The sequence below is a fragment of the Mytilus californianus genome, unplaced genomic scaffold (genome assembly GCF_021869535.1).
Source record: "Mytilus californianus isolate M0D057914Y unplaced genomic scaffold, xbMytCali1.0.p SCAF_11, whole genome shotgun sequence".
NCBI lineage: Eukaryota > Metazoa > Mollusca > Bivalvia > Mytilida > Mytilidae > Mytilus > Mytilus californianus.
The window spans coordinates 40,541,990-40,557,876 of NW_026262593.1; the positions used below are offsets into that span (position 1 = coordinate 40,541,990).

The window sequence follows — 15,887 nt, forward strand, 5'->3', positions numbered from 1 at the left end:
CCTTTTTTTCCTTTTTTTTCTTTAATAAAATTTTCCATTTTAAATTGGTTATTTCTGATGTATATATAAAAGCAAATAATAATGATATGGTTTGAATAGGTAAATTAAAATTTTTTAAGTTCTTAGACCACATTCATTCTGTGTCAGAAACCTATGCTGTGTCAAATATTTAATCACAATCCAAATTCAGAGCTGTATCAAGCTTGAATGTTGTGTCCATACTTGCCCCAACTGTTCAGGGTTTGACCTCTGCGGTCGTATCAAGCTGCGCCCAGCAGAGCATTTTATTACATGTTTATTTCAGTTAAATTTGAAGCATTTTAAGGATTTAGACATTTCTACACTAAATGGCATTAGATACAAAAGGTCCCATGCCAGGTAACTTCAAATGGGACTGTAAGACATTAAGAGAAATGGTTAAGCGCTTCGGACGCATGAAATTATTAAATGTGTTGTTTTCAATTTTTTAAGCAGGGTTAAAAAAAAAAAACTCAATACTACTTATATATTTTTGTACTGAACAATAATTTTTTAAGTTGACAATTGCTGATTTGAGAATGACTCTTAAGAAGAAAGTATATTTTATTTGATTATGTTAGTCAGTAAGAGTAGAACGTATAAATGATTTTGGGAGAGGGGTTCGAAAAAAATTTAAGAAAAAATTGGGTTCCCGCAGTTGCTTGCATATCAGTTTTTTAGTTTATTGAAATACAAAAAATATATATCAAACAAATAATCTTTTCTTTTTTTTTTAATAATTATATATCAAGTATTATTATATACTTAGTAGTAAATACAGATAAATTGTATGTGTAATACAATCATTGGCAAGCGTGCTGTATCAGCCACCCGTGATGATATCGATATCACACCTTTAATCTGTATGACGTCACGTCATCGATTGCAGTCACTGTTGCAAAGGCTTTATCAAACCCCTTCATCTGTATGACGCCATGCCAAACCTATAATCTGTATGACGTCATTTCAAACCTTCTTACCTGTATGACGTCATCTCACATAAAATAAATCTACCTGAGGTATATGTATATAATAAAGTGTATATGATATGGCTTTTTCAATATCACACACCGTATCAACCCTCAACCAATATAATCCCTCGAGCAGAGCTCTTGGGATTATATTGGTGTCTCGGGTTGATACGGATGTGATATTGAAAAAGCCATATGATATTCTCTATTAACGATGTTATTGACTTTAAGTAGTATCCTGTTGTTCTTTAAAAATGTTGTTGTTTTGCTAAGTAGTATCCTGTTGTTCTTTAAAAATGTTGTTGTTTTGCTAAGTAGTATCCTGTTGTTCTTTAAAAATGTTGTTGTTTTGCTAAGTAGTATCCTGTTGTTCTTTAAAAATGTTGTTGTTTTGCTAAGTAGTATCCTGTTGTTCTTTAAAAATGTTGTTGTTTTGCTAAGTAGTATCCTGTTGTTCTTTAAAAATGTTGTTGTTTTGCTTTGTAAAAATACCTAAAGATCAATTTACATCTTTGAATGCACACAAAATCTAGATAAAAAATACGTAGATTTATCTGCAAAATAAGGATTGACATTCCTAAAAAAATTGTCAGATTTGGTTAGACTATATATGGAAAAACCAGTATGTGTGAAAAGAAACCAAATAAAAAATGTGAGGATTTAACCAAACTTGGCCACAATCATTATTAGGGTAAAATACAAGTTTTGCCAATTAAATGAAAAAACCGTGAGAAATAAATAGAGAAAATCAAACAGGGGCGAAATGTTTTAGAATGTTGAAATATACCAAATGTCCATTTAAGTCAAAATGTCAAATGATTTCTCATAGCAGTTATTGCCCTTAAATGACAAATGTTATCATTTTTATAAATTTTTGTCTATTATCTCAAAAATTAAAACAAATAGATAGAAACTTTAAAAAGCAAAAATGATCAGGAAGACAAGATGAACAAATAATTCAACATAACCAGAATTGTTAGTGGAAAAAAAAAAGAAGAATCTTAGTCATGAATTATATTCTAGTCTATAATGTTGGAGAGTTGCCATTGTTGAAGATGCACATAGATCCAGAAGAACCGACAGAGGCTCTTAAGAGCCTCTAGTTTTATTTTTGCATATTATCTTGAAAACTATAATTGACAGACGGAAACTTGGTACATCAAAAATGATCAGCCAGATTCAGTCTTCATTTAGCACAAATATTCTTGTTGTATTGTATCAATTTTATGCAAAAATGTCAGATGACTGATACATGTTCCTTGGAGCCTCTAGTTATATCTTTGAAACTTTTGAAGTCCTTTAAGTTATTAGACTTCTTAAATCTAACATCCCCATTTTTTAGAGCTAAGTTTTTTCTGTATTTATTTTTATTGCTTGTTCTTTTATGTTCCTTTTGTAAGTTAACTGAATGGAATAAGGGAGCTACCATTTGATTATTATGGGGGGGCTAGGATGAAAAATTTGGTCCTGCATTTTTTTTTTAGTTGTAATCTCTGTCCTGCCTTTTTATTTTTCACTCTATTTGGTCCTGCATTTTTTTTTATTACTTTATCCTGCCTTTTTTTTACATAAATTGTCATCCTGCCTTTTCTTTTTGCCAAGTTGCTCATCCTGCCTTTTTTTTTACTCAAAACTCCTGTCTTGACCTTTTTTTTCAAATTTCATCCTAGCCCCACCCCCCTCCCCATAAAAATCAAATGATAGCTCCCTAAGTGTAAACAATATTTTATTGTGAAATTAATGATATAAACATTACAAATATGACAGTTTTATCAGGATATTGGAAAACAATTGAATTATAACTTTTACAAATTCCTCTCCTAGATTGGGATGAAAAGCGGGATTGAGATATCAAGAAACTAGTTTAATTCATTCACATATGCCTATATTTAGGATATCTCATCAGTGGTTGTCTAATGCTTTTATTTTTATTTGCAAAATTTAGAATTTATGGAAAATCTTTGAAACTTTTATTTTTATTTTTTTCTCACCTTTGTTAGACTTTGACTATTTAGAGCTTGGCATTTTGACAAGAAAACTTTTGATAGTATGTGCCATTGAGTCTCTGTTTCATTGATGTAAACGGCACATCTCCTTTTATCCACATATAGAACTTTTTTCAGTGAGACAAGACAAGCTGCGACTCTTAAAATTGAAAATTAAAATTGATCGTAAGTTACCGGTATACTGAAATGTGTATGACTTACTATTAATTTTACTCTTAAGATTTTTTGTGAAAAGAGCCACAGATCTGTTTCCAGATTTATTGTTACCTCATTAATAAGGGATCTCGGTGGCCATGTGGTCTAAGTAGTTCAACTACTATACCACTAGCCTTCCAATACTGAGGTTGTGAGTTTGAACCCCACATGTGGCAGCTGTGTTCGAATCCAATATTAATTGACTAGGATTGTCAGTTTTCCTACCAAATCAATGGTTTTCTATGGGCATTCTGGCATCTTCCAACAATAGAAGTTGAACGCCACAATATAGTCAATAATGCTGAAAGTGGCATTAAACACCATCAATCAATCTTTCAATATCACTAAAAAATTAATCTCACGTCTTACCTCATATAGTAAAAATTCTAAATTTTAATATTTTAGTCCATAGAATATGTATTTAAACTTACATTCCTAAGTCACACTTCAAAAGTATTCATTTTTAATGTTTATTGTATTTGTGATAACTTGTGAATTATTTGTGATAAGTTGTTTTTCATTACATAATACAAAACATAAGTTGCTTTCATGAATATTCATAATTTTGTAGTATGCAAGTACTCAATACATTTATTTAGTATTGAAATTCTTAAGTTTATGCATGTTAATCTCTAAAACTATATAAATCTTGTGAAAAACCAACAAATGAAATAGTTTTAATTTTTTTCTGGCATTTCCTGAATGCATGATGCTTATTTGACAGGAATAAATTTAAATGGATAAATTTGAAATCAATAGAATTTTAAATGATATGTATTTTAATGGAGGATGGCTACATGTGTTGTATAAGAACATCGTGTATTAAAAGTCTGTTACTTTATTTAAAACTTTGAATACAACACTTGCATAATTTATAGTGGGCATTTATATTTTGACATACATAATTATTATCAATGTGTACGTTACATGAAAGCATGCTGGGTAACTACTGGAACCAAAAAATGTCTCCACCTTTTATGCAGTTTTTATATAACAGAGGTAAGAGATTTTTTTTAAATTTTATTTTCAACCCGTAAATACATGGCGTATCCCGATGTAAATCAAGTGTATTAAAAACCTTTAAAGTCTGGTGCACCGAGAAGCTTGAATTGAAGAAAGGCTATTAACAGACAATGACATTTGTGCAGTTTAGAAAGCGATTTGGGCGGAATGGTGTCGCCTTGCAGCATTATATAAGGATTTAATGTTATTTCATATTATTAATTTTTATCCTTTAAAGTCATAATAGGTTGTAATTTTTTACTTAAGAGGCATTTATGCCAAATCATAATTGGAATTAGACCACACATTTTTTTAAAAGAAGGGGGTTGAGCATTCAGCTGTTCATAATGTCCAATGAAAGTAAAACACAAAAACGAATTTTATTAAAATAAATACCAAAAATGTAAAATATAACTAATGACTTCTTTTATTGTATAAGGTACTTAAAAGTTGCATAAAAGGTGCGACACTGCATGACGCTGTTTGATATAGTAAAATATTGGTTGTCATCGAAGTGCATTAATGTGCAATTGCATTTTATATATGCATTTATCCATGTGGTAAGTCAAAAGAAGGGAGAAACAAGCATGTAATTTCATCTTTTGTTAATCACAGTCTAGAAAAGAAATAAGAGCTGAATTCATCTTGATTAGAATGCATGTGCGCATGTGCAATGGTGTTTTTATCAACGTTTATGGTATTTAACAACTGAAAACATGCACCATTCAACATGGATAAAAAAAGTTGGTCCGGCCTCTTCCCTTTTGATGTATTTTAAAGGTATGTTAAACAGTCAGCTATGCTTTGTAATCATTTTCCCAGACAGCAAAATAATTTGTACTCGAAACCAAGGCCAGACTTCGAATCGATACAAGGCCTCCAATCAAATCCTACTTAGATATGTTGTACCCCAGTTCGTCTCACCTGAAACTGTAAGGTTATTCCAGGATTATTGTTGGAGATTCAGATTATATAACCTGTTATCTGTCTGAACCGCCTCTTTTAATTCACGCCATTAGACCATTTTCCAAGTTCTACATGTTGCGGGACTTCTTTTTCTGTTGACCTACATTTGAATATGTAATCCGAATAGTTACAGTTGGTTTATTAATCCTCTTGAAAGTTTTGCGAATATGTCGTTTTTTGTTTGTTTCGAAAATGCTTTTAAAGATTGAACTTTTTAAGTTGATATAAGTGATTGTCGCTGCAACATTTCATAATTTTGTGACCCCTTGATTTGATGGAGCGTGATAATGTGTTTTTTTCTTGTGGGAGGCCAAGGACGCCATTTTGGTTTTTATGTAATTTCAATTACAAGAACAGTTATGTTAACTAAGAACGCCTTTGTTATTGTTTCCATAGCGACAAAAAAGTATGAGTAACAAAACCAGCTTTTTTTTCGAAGGCATAAAGCTCATTCGATTTTAGGCATTTTATGGAAAATACAGAATTGCAGTTCGGTTTTTGGTTAATAAGACGTTGTTACGCATGCCCATGTCTGGATTTTTACTGTGAAGATATCCCTGGACATAATGCAGTATCGTGGTATGCTTCGAGACTTTTATTTGAACAGCTACTGTTTTTTTGATAGAGGTAGGAAGTAGTTGATATTTTTTGTTCTTTCGTTTCGTTAACAAGTATTTGTCGCGTCGATGTACATAATTAGCGCAGTGCGAAACGTTAATGTTTGACTTGTTGCGTTGCCATTTTAAAATTTAAATGTGGCAAAAATGGCGCATATTTACAGAGGGTGGTTTTTTTTTCTCAATTACTAAAAAAAAAAAATAGCCACAATTTTTATCCGAGGGAGGATAGAAATATATTTTAGATTATTTCGTATTCGTATTTGTTGCGCTAATATGCATGGGTATCACAGTTGACGAAATATTGATAGTTAGTTCGCAGCCATATTTAATTTTGAATGTTAATGAACGAAAATGGCGCTTGACATTATTCACACGAAGTGTTTTATTTTTTTAAATGACTACATGAATGATCATTACTTTCATAATGGCGTGTACATATGTATATAAGAAAGGACAGCAAATACGAAGTCCGTTGTTTTAAGCGGGCAAAATATATTACGTTTGCACTCGTTCATTGATCGCTGGCGGTTAAATTTGTGATGGTAAGAAGTGTCGGCCTAAATTATTTTCTTTGGTAACATCGCATTAGTGTCATTGTTTTCAGCATTTTCGTCGTTAAACATTTATTAATCTATATTAAAACTGAATCAAAAGTATTTTTCCGGTTTCTTTTTGTTTTTTTTGGTTATTTGGGTTGTTAGGTCAATTGAACTGTTGTTTTCTTCAAACACACATAACGGTTAATATTGTTGTTAGAATTTTCTGTATTACATAAATAAAGCCATTGCGTCTGTATATGATTTCTTGAAAATTTGATAGTCATTTTTTTCTTTTTTGGTCAAAAGATGGTATAAAATGTAAAATGTAGCCAACAATATGTTGCCTTTTTACTTTATTTTGTAAGTAAATCCAATCTTTTTTTTTTTTAAATGACTATGAATGATGTTAATCTTAAATCATTTTACCTTCATAATGGCGTGCACATATGTATATAAGAAAGGACAGTAAATACAAAGTCCGTTGTTTTAAGCGGGCGAAAATTATTACGTTTGCACTCGTTCATTAATCACTGGCGGTTAAATTTGTGATGGCAAGAACATTTTTGTTGGCCTAAATTATTTTCTTTGGTAACATCAGTGTCATTGTTGTCAGCATTTTCATCGTTAAACATTTATCAATATTTATATTAAAACTGAATCAAAATTATTTTCTGGTTTCCTTTTGTTTTTATGTTTATTTGGGTTGTTAAGGTAAACAGAACTGTTGTTTTCTTCGTACACACATAACGGTTAATATTATTGTTAAAATTTTCTGTATTACTTAAATAAAACCATTGCGTATATATGATTTCATGAAAATTTGATAGACTTTTTTTCTTTTTTGGTAAAAAAATGGTATAAAATGTAAATGTAGGAAAAATATGTTGCCTTTTTTCTTTATTTTGTAATTAAATCAAATGTAGCAAAAAATATGTTGCATTTTTACTTTATTTTGTAAGTAAATCCAATCTTATTTATTTTGCGCTAAACTGTATTGAATAAAACAAACAGAAAGTTTTTACAAGTCAAATTAAATCATTGCAACTGAATAAAATTTCCTGAAAATAGATATTATAAGACATGGTTTCAAATGTAACATTGAGCACGAACAATGTGTTAATTTTCCTTATTTTTTTGTGAAATTGACAATTTGTTTTGCACAAAAAAAACTGTTGAAATTATCATTATTTTAAATTTTATTAATCTTTAATAGTCATAATCCACTTCATTTGAACTTTGGTGGATAGTTGTCTCATTGGCAATCATACCACATATCCTTATTTTTACATAAGATTTAAAAATTTCATGGCAGTTAGACAACAGCTATAATTTTTACATTGAAACAACAGTTCCCAATGTAAATTAAGCCAAGTTCTCCAAAAGTGGTGGTCAGAAGGTTTTGACCACCAAAATTTTGCAACGGACTCAAAGGCCACCAGGGAAAAAAAGATTTTGAGAACTCTGAATTAAGTACTTTTATATTTTGAAATGGACTTTACTAATAGAATTGAGAATGGAAATGGGGAATGTGTCAAAAAGACAACAACCCGACCAAAGAGCAGAAAACAGCCCAACGCCACCAATGGGTCTTCAACACAGCGAGAAAATCCCGCACCCGGAGATTTATTTATTACACATCAACATCTGTTATTCAATGTTTTAAAGCATGAATGCCAATGTATGAATGGGGATTAAAGTGAGGATCTGAATTAGACTTTTTCAGAAGTCAAAAAGAAAACCATTAGTAAGGGAGCTACCATTTGATTTTTATGGGGGGCTAGGATGAAATTTGAAAAAAAAGGCAGGACAGGAGTTTTGAGTAAAAAAAAAAGGCAGGATGAGCAACTTGGCAAAAAAAAAAAAGGCAGGATGACAATTTATGTAAAAAAAAGGCAGGATCAAATAGAGTGAAAAATAAAAAGGCAGGACAGAGATTACAACTAAAAAAAAATGCAGGACCAAATTTTTCATCCTAGCCCCCTCCCATAATAATCCAATGGTAGCTCCCGAACAAAGATTTTTAAAAAATGGTTGTCTACATTGTCTTATCTTCTTCAAATCTTGAATTTTTTCATAATGAATGAATTTAGATACATATGGTATTTTCAATTTTGGGAATATAGAGTTCGGTCATTTTAGTGCTTGACATATTATATGAACACTTGTCAGTTGTTGAGAAGACCATATGCTGACCCGTGGATGTCTTCCTTTTTTTTGTTTTGTCTTTGGTTGCTTTCTAATTGACATTACATATATTTCATATAATTCCTTTATTGTAGACCGACTAATTTTTGTGAGCAATTTATTATCGTGACTAGTAAAGAAACATGAATAAAAATCATTACAAATATGTAAAACACTATGGTGCCCTTTGGCTGTTTTCTGCTCTTTGGTTAGCTTGTCTCTTTGACGCATACCTCATTTTCATTCTCAATTTTGAAAATTGAATCTTCCCTTATATAGATATGTCATGAAAATAAAAAAAAACTGTAAAATATATGAGATGAGTAATAGGAGGTTGTTTTTTTTTACATCTGTGAGACAACAACCCAACATCACACACCAAATAAAGACATTTGAATTCAACATGTTGTCTCCAACAACAAAAATGTCATTACCATCAGGAGAGCTCCAAATTACAATAAGTCTTGACAAGCAATAAATAATCTCATAGGTCCCTTTTGTTCATATAACTCTTCATGTCTTTTGGACATCCTTGGCTTTCAAAGGTTATGATTTGGGCGTTTCTAATAAAGTTAACTCCAGAAAAGTGCTTTAGACACACAAAATTAATGGTTAACAAAGTCCACCATAAAAATAACAGGTTTTTTGGTGTAAAGTATGGCTCTGTGGGTCCTACAGTACATTTAAAACATTGGACCATAATAGATGATTTTCCATTCTTCAAGATTCGGAAACATTTTATTATGATAGTCCCTTTTGTTTTATACTACATATACAAGCATTATCTGTCATTTGTAGAATAAACATGTTTCTGATTTTTCTTGGAAATTTGAACAACTCTCTTTCAAATTACTAGTTAAATGTATTTTTGAAAATTTTAAACCTTATACTTAATCTTTTTTATCTAAAATTTGTATACAAAAGCAAGCTCAGATATTGCTTTGACTGAAAATGGTTAGTTCTCTATAAGAAGGTTGTCATAAAATGATGACATAATGCACACATTTGCTCATCTTCAAAAGGTATGTTCAAAAACAGAAAACTCAGCATTTCCCTGCCTTAATCGGATAATACAAAATAAAAGTTTTTACAAATGAAATACAAATATTTGTCTGGAGATAACAGCAGTATATGGCATTTATGTATTTATGCGACGCTTCCGTTATTACATAAAATGCAAGTGAAGATACTTGGTCCACAATAAGAACAGAAATTAAAACTTATTTTGCTTTGCTTAACCAAATTTATAATTAAATGATTAAATGAAAAATGAGTTTTGAGATAAACATCAAATTGTGCACTTTAAATTTCATTCTTCATCTGATTATTAAAACCTCTTTTAAATGTAATAAAAATAATTTATATGTTGGTTTTTTTTTTTATATAAAAATTCTTGATTATAAGTTTATGCCTCTATTTGATGTAAATTTGCAGATTTTGTTTTCATCCCTTGTACATTGAATATTTATGCTTTTCATAACAATATACGCACAAAAACACATTTATACAAAATGAAATTTTGATTTGTTTCCCTTCAGCTCGATGATCATCAAAAATAATGAGAATATTGTGTAAATGATCGCACTGAAGTAGAAACTTGAAACATTCTTTTGAAATTGATTGGGTTTCTTCTTTTGTCTTAATAAAAAAACTTAACTGTTATTGTATCATAATTCATTTATTAGGTGTGATTTCTCAAATCCCAGAAACATGCTCAAACATACAAATATGGAAAATCTTTAATTTTGAAAGAAAGTTAAATTTTTTTCTTTTGTAAAGTCTCTTTGATGTGTTGCAAGATGGGAAACTTTCACAAAACAAAAACAGGAATAATATTATTGAAGCTGTAAATATCTGTGAGATTTATATGTACCATTTACACTGATGTTGGTAACTTGGTATCATATGTTTATTATATGAGGGTCCTCCATGGTAAGTGGTCCAGAGGCAGATTTTGGAGGGGGGCAGGGTGTTCCCCCCCCCCCCCCTTGCCTACCCCCCTATGAAGCTACATTTATGGTTAATCCGGACTTTTGACCGGTTCCACGCCAAATTTGTCTAGTTCGGTGGCCGCATGCCCCCCTTTTTATACGCCCGTTTACGGGACGTATTATGGTATACCTCTGTCCGTCCGTCCGTCCGTCCGCCGTCAACATGTCGGACATTAACTCAAAAACGCTTTAACTAATATGCATAAAACTTTGGTGAATTATTTATATCTATTGACGTGAGCTCCCTTTCGTTTTTTATAAATTTTAGATTTTACGTTTCCGAGTTATGGGGTTTTATTCATTTAAAAAAGGGGGATTTTCCAGTTTTCGGACAATAACTCAAGAATGCTTTCACCAACTTGCAAGAAATTGTGGTGAATTGTTTATATCTATTGACATGATCTCCCTTTCGATTTTTATATATTTTAGATTTTACGTTTCCGAGTTACAGGTTTTTATTCATAAAAAAAGGGGGATTTTCCAGTTTTCAGACAAAAATCAAAAATGCTTTCAGCAGTTCTAATGAAACTTTGGTGAATTGTTTATATCTATTGATGTAAGCTCCATTTAGAATTTTATAAATTTTACATTTTACATTTCTGAGTTAGGGGATTTTATTCCTTAAAAATGGGGGGATTTTCCAGTTTTCGGACAATAACTCAAAAATGCTTTCAGCATATCTCATGAAACTTTGGTGAATTGTTTATATCTATTGATGTATGCTCCCTTTACATTTTCATAAATTTCTAATATGACATTGAGAATTAATTGAACTTTAATTGTTTATAGTCTGACAACAGATTTACTAAGTATTGCATAACAGCTGAGTGTATTGCACAACACCAGGAAATCTTTAATTGAATATAAATTCAATTCATATAACCAATTTCAAGTTCTTTGACTACATTTATTCAGAATCCTATAATATGTCAAATATTTAATACAATCCAAATTCAGACCTGTATCAAGCTTGAATATTGTGTCCATTTTTGCCCCAACTGTTCAGGGTTGGACCTCTGCGGGCGTATCCAGCTGCGCTCAGCGAAGCAGTTTATTCAAAATCCTGGATCCCCATCTGTGTCCCACTGTGGTCCAAGTATTTCATCTGCAGTATCACTAGCCTGTCAACACTGAGGGTGTGAGTTCCAACACTGTGTTCAACTTTGATCTTGATTAACTAGGATTGCTGAGACTCCCTGTCAAAGGTCAGTGGTTCTCTCTTTGCACAATGGCTTCTTCCACCAATAAAAACTGGCTGCCTTGATCTTAATTACAACTAATGTTGCTGACAAAGGTCAGTGGTTCTCTCTGAGCACTCTTTCTTCTTCCACTAATTAAAACTTGCTGCCATGATGTTAATTAAAACTAGGGTTGCCAGTTTTCCTGCTGAAGGTCAGTGGTTCTCTCTAAGCACTCTTTCTTCTTCCATCAATTAAAACTTGCTGCCATGATGTTAATTAAAACTAGGGTTGCCAGTTTTCCTGCTGAAGGTCAGTGGTTCTTCTCTCTGAGCACTCTTTCTTCTTCCAAAAATTTAACCTGGCTGCCATGATGTTAATTAAAACTTGGATTGCCAGTTTTCCTGTTGGAAGGTCAGTGGTTCTCCTCTCTAAGCACTCTTTGTTCTTCCACAAATATAAACTGACTGCCATGATGTTAATTAAAACTTGGATTGCCAGTTTTCCTGTTGAAAGGTCAGTGGTTCTCTCTGAGCATTCTGGCCTCCTACTAGGATTGTCAGTTTCTCTGTCGAAGGTCACTGGTTCTCTCTGAGCACTCTGGCCTCCTACTAGGATTGTCAGTTTCTCTGTCGTAGGTCACTGGTTCTCTCTGAGCACTCTGGCCTCCTACTAGGATTGTCAATTTCTCTGTCCAAGGTCACTGGTTCTCTCTGAGCACTCTGGCCTCCTACTTGGATTGTCAGTTTCTCTGTCGAATGTCACTGGTTCTCTCTGAGCTCTCTGGCCTCCTACTAGGATTGTCAGTTTCTCTGTCGAAGGTCAGTGGTTCTTTCTGAGCACTCTGGCCTCCTACTAGGATTGTCAGTTTCTCTGTCGAAGGTCACTGGTTCTCTCTGAGCACTCTGGCCTCCTACTAGGATTGTCAGTTTCTCTGTCGAAGGTCAGTGGTTCTTTCTGAGCACTCTGGCCTCCTACTAGGATTGTCAGTTTCTCTGTCGTAGGTCACTGGTTCTCTCTGAGCACTCTGGCCTCCTACTAGGATTGTCAGTTTCTCTGTCGTAGGTCACTGGTTCTCTCTGAGCACTCTGGCCTCCTACTGGGATTGTCAGTTTCTCTGTCGAAGGTCAGTGGTTCTCTCTGAGCACTCTGGCCTCCTACTAGGATTGTCAGTTTCTCTGTCGTAGGTCACTGGTTCTCTCTGAGCACTCTGGCCTCCTACTAGGATTGTCAGTTTCTCTGTCGAAGGTCAGTGGTTCTTTCTGAGCACTCTGGCCTCCTACTAGGATTGTCAGTTTCTCTGTCGAAGGTCAGTGGTTGTCTCTGAGCACTCTGGCCTCCTACTAGGATTGTCAGTTTCTCTGTTGAAGGTCAGTGGTTCTCTCTGAGCACTCTGGCCTCCTAATAGGATTGTCAGTTTCTCTCTGAGCACTCTGGCCTCCTACTGGGATTGTCAGTTTCTCTGTCGAAGGTCAGTGGTTCTCTCTGAGCACTCTGGCCTCCTACTAGGATTGTCAGTTTCTCTGTCGAAGGTCAGTGGTTCTCTCTGAGCACTCTGGCCTCCTAATAGGATTGTCAGTTTCTCTGTCGAAGGTCACTGGTTCTCTCTGAGCACTCTGGCCTCCTACTAGGATTGTCAGTTTCTCTGTCGAAGGTCAATGGTTCTCTGTTTGCCCATTCAGTCTTCCTCCACCAATATTTAATATTAAAAATAGCTGGCTTGATATAGCCTGGCTATACAGTTTGTGCAAAGATAGATAAGTGTTAAATGTACTTTAACTCCTCTAAATGCTTTGTTCAAGATTTTCAGTTCATAATTGTGAGTATATAAGTGTCAGGTCAACACTTTCCATGGGGGATGTCTGCCAGTATGAGAAGAAAACGTTTTTAATTAAACAAAAAAGTAAAAATAAATATCAATTTGACATTATTTTTGGGCCAATATTTCAGCTTCTTAAGTAGCCTCTTTTTTAGGTCAAATTTGTCAATTTGATAACAGGTTTATGACTATGACATCAAAGTTGACATTTCTACACTTTTATACTTTCTACAATCAAATGATGTAAAAAAAAAAATGAAATATCAACATGACATTTTTTGGTACCATATTAGCGATTTCAGCTTCTAGTATCCCCTATTTTGGTCCAATTTGTCAGTTTAATATAACATGTTTAAGACATTGCTGAATACTACTATGGCATCACAAATAACATTTCTACATGTCTTCACTAAAATGACTTTATCTCCTTTTATACATACAATTTCATCATATTCTTTGATCAATGGTATTAACAAAAATTCTAATATGACGTGCTTCTTTCTCTTTTTAAACAACACTGTGAAAAAATTCTTGATATATCTATACTTAGCGCAGACTCAGAGATGTACATAATAATGGCTGTTACGATATTCCTCCCACATAAATCCACATGTATCGTAACCTATGTGCAAACTCTATGCTGATTTCTATGTGTTAAAAATTTCAATTGAAAAAAAAACTACAGAACCTTTATTGTTTATTCTGATGCATTAAAAAAAGAATTAATGCATTAGAGCTCAGAAAAATGTACAAAATCAAGATAAAATTCCGCGAAATTCCATTAATTTTTTTTGCGCATTAAAGTTATTTTAAAACATGACGTCATACAAATAACAACACCAAAGCTGAAGGTTTGTTCTGTTGTGTTAACCCTCCAAATTTGGATAATATTGCATTAAAATGGAGTTTTGAGGTAGATGTTGTTTTATCTTCTATTCTATTGCATTATCTGCACATTAACTGATTTCAGCAAGTAAACCTGGCGGCTCCTTAGTTACGAAATGTCAACTGTGGATTTGACGGTAGCTTACAAGAAAAAAATGTAAATTAAAAACTGCAAATTTCGGGGTTGAGAATTAAAAGAATTAAACACATTTTTTTGCTATAAATTTATTAGAAATTTTTAGCTTTATCTAATAGGGGGAAAATAGAACAGCCACACACACCGTATACCCACCCTCGCTTCAGTTTTTTAAATGACCATATTTGTCCTATTAGAATCGAAATAATTCATGGAAGCCATAGATTTGTTGTAAATTTACACATTATTTTTTTTTATTTGTTTTCAGTAGTCAGGCTTTTACAATCCCTGTACATCACCACCTGACTATGGTGTTAAGGGGTTTGATATAGGAAACAAAAAATTTAATATTTGACTACATTTTTTTTCTACTGTGAATATATATTATATGAATATCAACATTATAATAAAAAGAGGAAAAGAAAAAACAATCACACACACATACACCCACTCTTGCACTTGTTTCAACATAACATATATCAACTTGTGTATTGCAAAGAAAAATGTTATCTTTGTAAAGATCTGCTCTTTATAAACTGTAAGTTTCATTTTTTACTTTATATGATTTGAATCAAAAGTAATTGTTACTAATCAGTAAAAATGTAATCTACTGGGGCCCAGAGTTTTTTTAATTTTACATATGGCCTCGACAACATCAAAGATTTCAGAATTTTACCTTTTTTTTTAAAGTCAGAGACTAAATATAAAAAATGAATTTTTTTTCCATAGTTCTGTTAAAACCTGAATATTGTGTATGTCAGATTTGATGATGACTTTATAAGATGGAATCGATGGAATTGGTTCTCATTTCATTTTGACATTTTTTATGCTCCCACCGTAGGCAACAGGGGTTATTATGTGTTACCTTTGACCGTCCGTCTTTCCGTCCGTCCATCTGTTTTTCTGTCCTATTTTCATTTCTGCACTATAACTTAAGTTTGCCTCATGCAAATTTAATGAAACTTAAACACAATGCTGAGAACCACAACTAGCAGACAGAGTTCAAATTTGAGTAGTGAGTCATTTACAGTTATAGAGTTATGTCCATTTTTAACTTGGAAAATTGCAAAGCTTGAGCGGGGGCATTTATTTTCTCGGACACATTCTTCTTTTATTTTCTATTATATGTTGTGCAATAATTGACAATTTGGCTTAAAAACAACAGTTCTTTATTTTAAGAGGGTAAAACTATTTCTTATAAACTAATCTTTCCTTAGGTTCTCATCATCATAGAAAAAACACAAGTTTTTATTTTAAAAACTAATGAGTACATATGTAATATATATTGCTTGCAAAATGAGGGGTATCATTAAATATGTTAAGTAACCATATACATTTTGTATATAGCTGTATGAAGCTGAGACTGACAATATAGTA

The 15,887-nt window shown here is 32.6% G+C and overlaps 1 protein-coding gene across 9 annotated transcripts in view; it reads left to right on the forward strand.

The window, feature by feature from the left end:
• The window catches only part of LOC127720077 (zinc finger protein rotund-like), a 180,253-nt gene that overhangs the window by 130,439 nt on the left and 33,927 nt on the right, over positions 1 to 15,887 (forward strand). The window contains exon 1 of one of the 9 annotated variants that reach the window (XM_052226479.1): positions 3,987 to 4,189. The exons of 5 other annotated variants lie outside the window; for them this stretch is intronic. In XM_052226479.1, coding sequence (XP_052082439.1) covers positions 4,105 to 4,189 — 85 coding nt within the window. In that variant the 5' untranslated portion in view covers positions 3,987 to 4,104. Of the gene's footprint in view, positions 1 to 3,986; positions 4,190 to 4,291; positions 4,397 to 4,460; positions 4,973 to 5,020; positions 5,786 to 15,887 lie in introns of those variants that run through there. 3 more of the 9 variants (XM_052226484.1, XM_052226481.1, XM_052226482.1) reach the window with 3 other exon arrangements.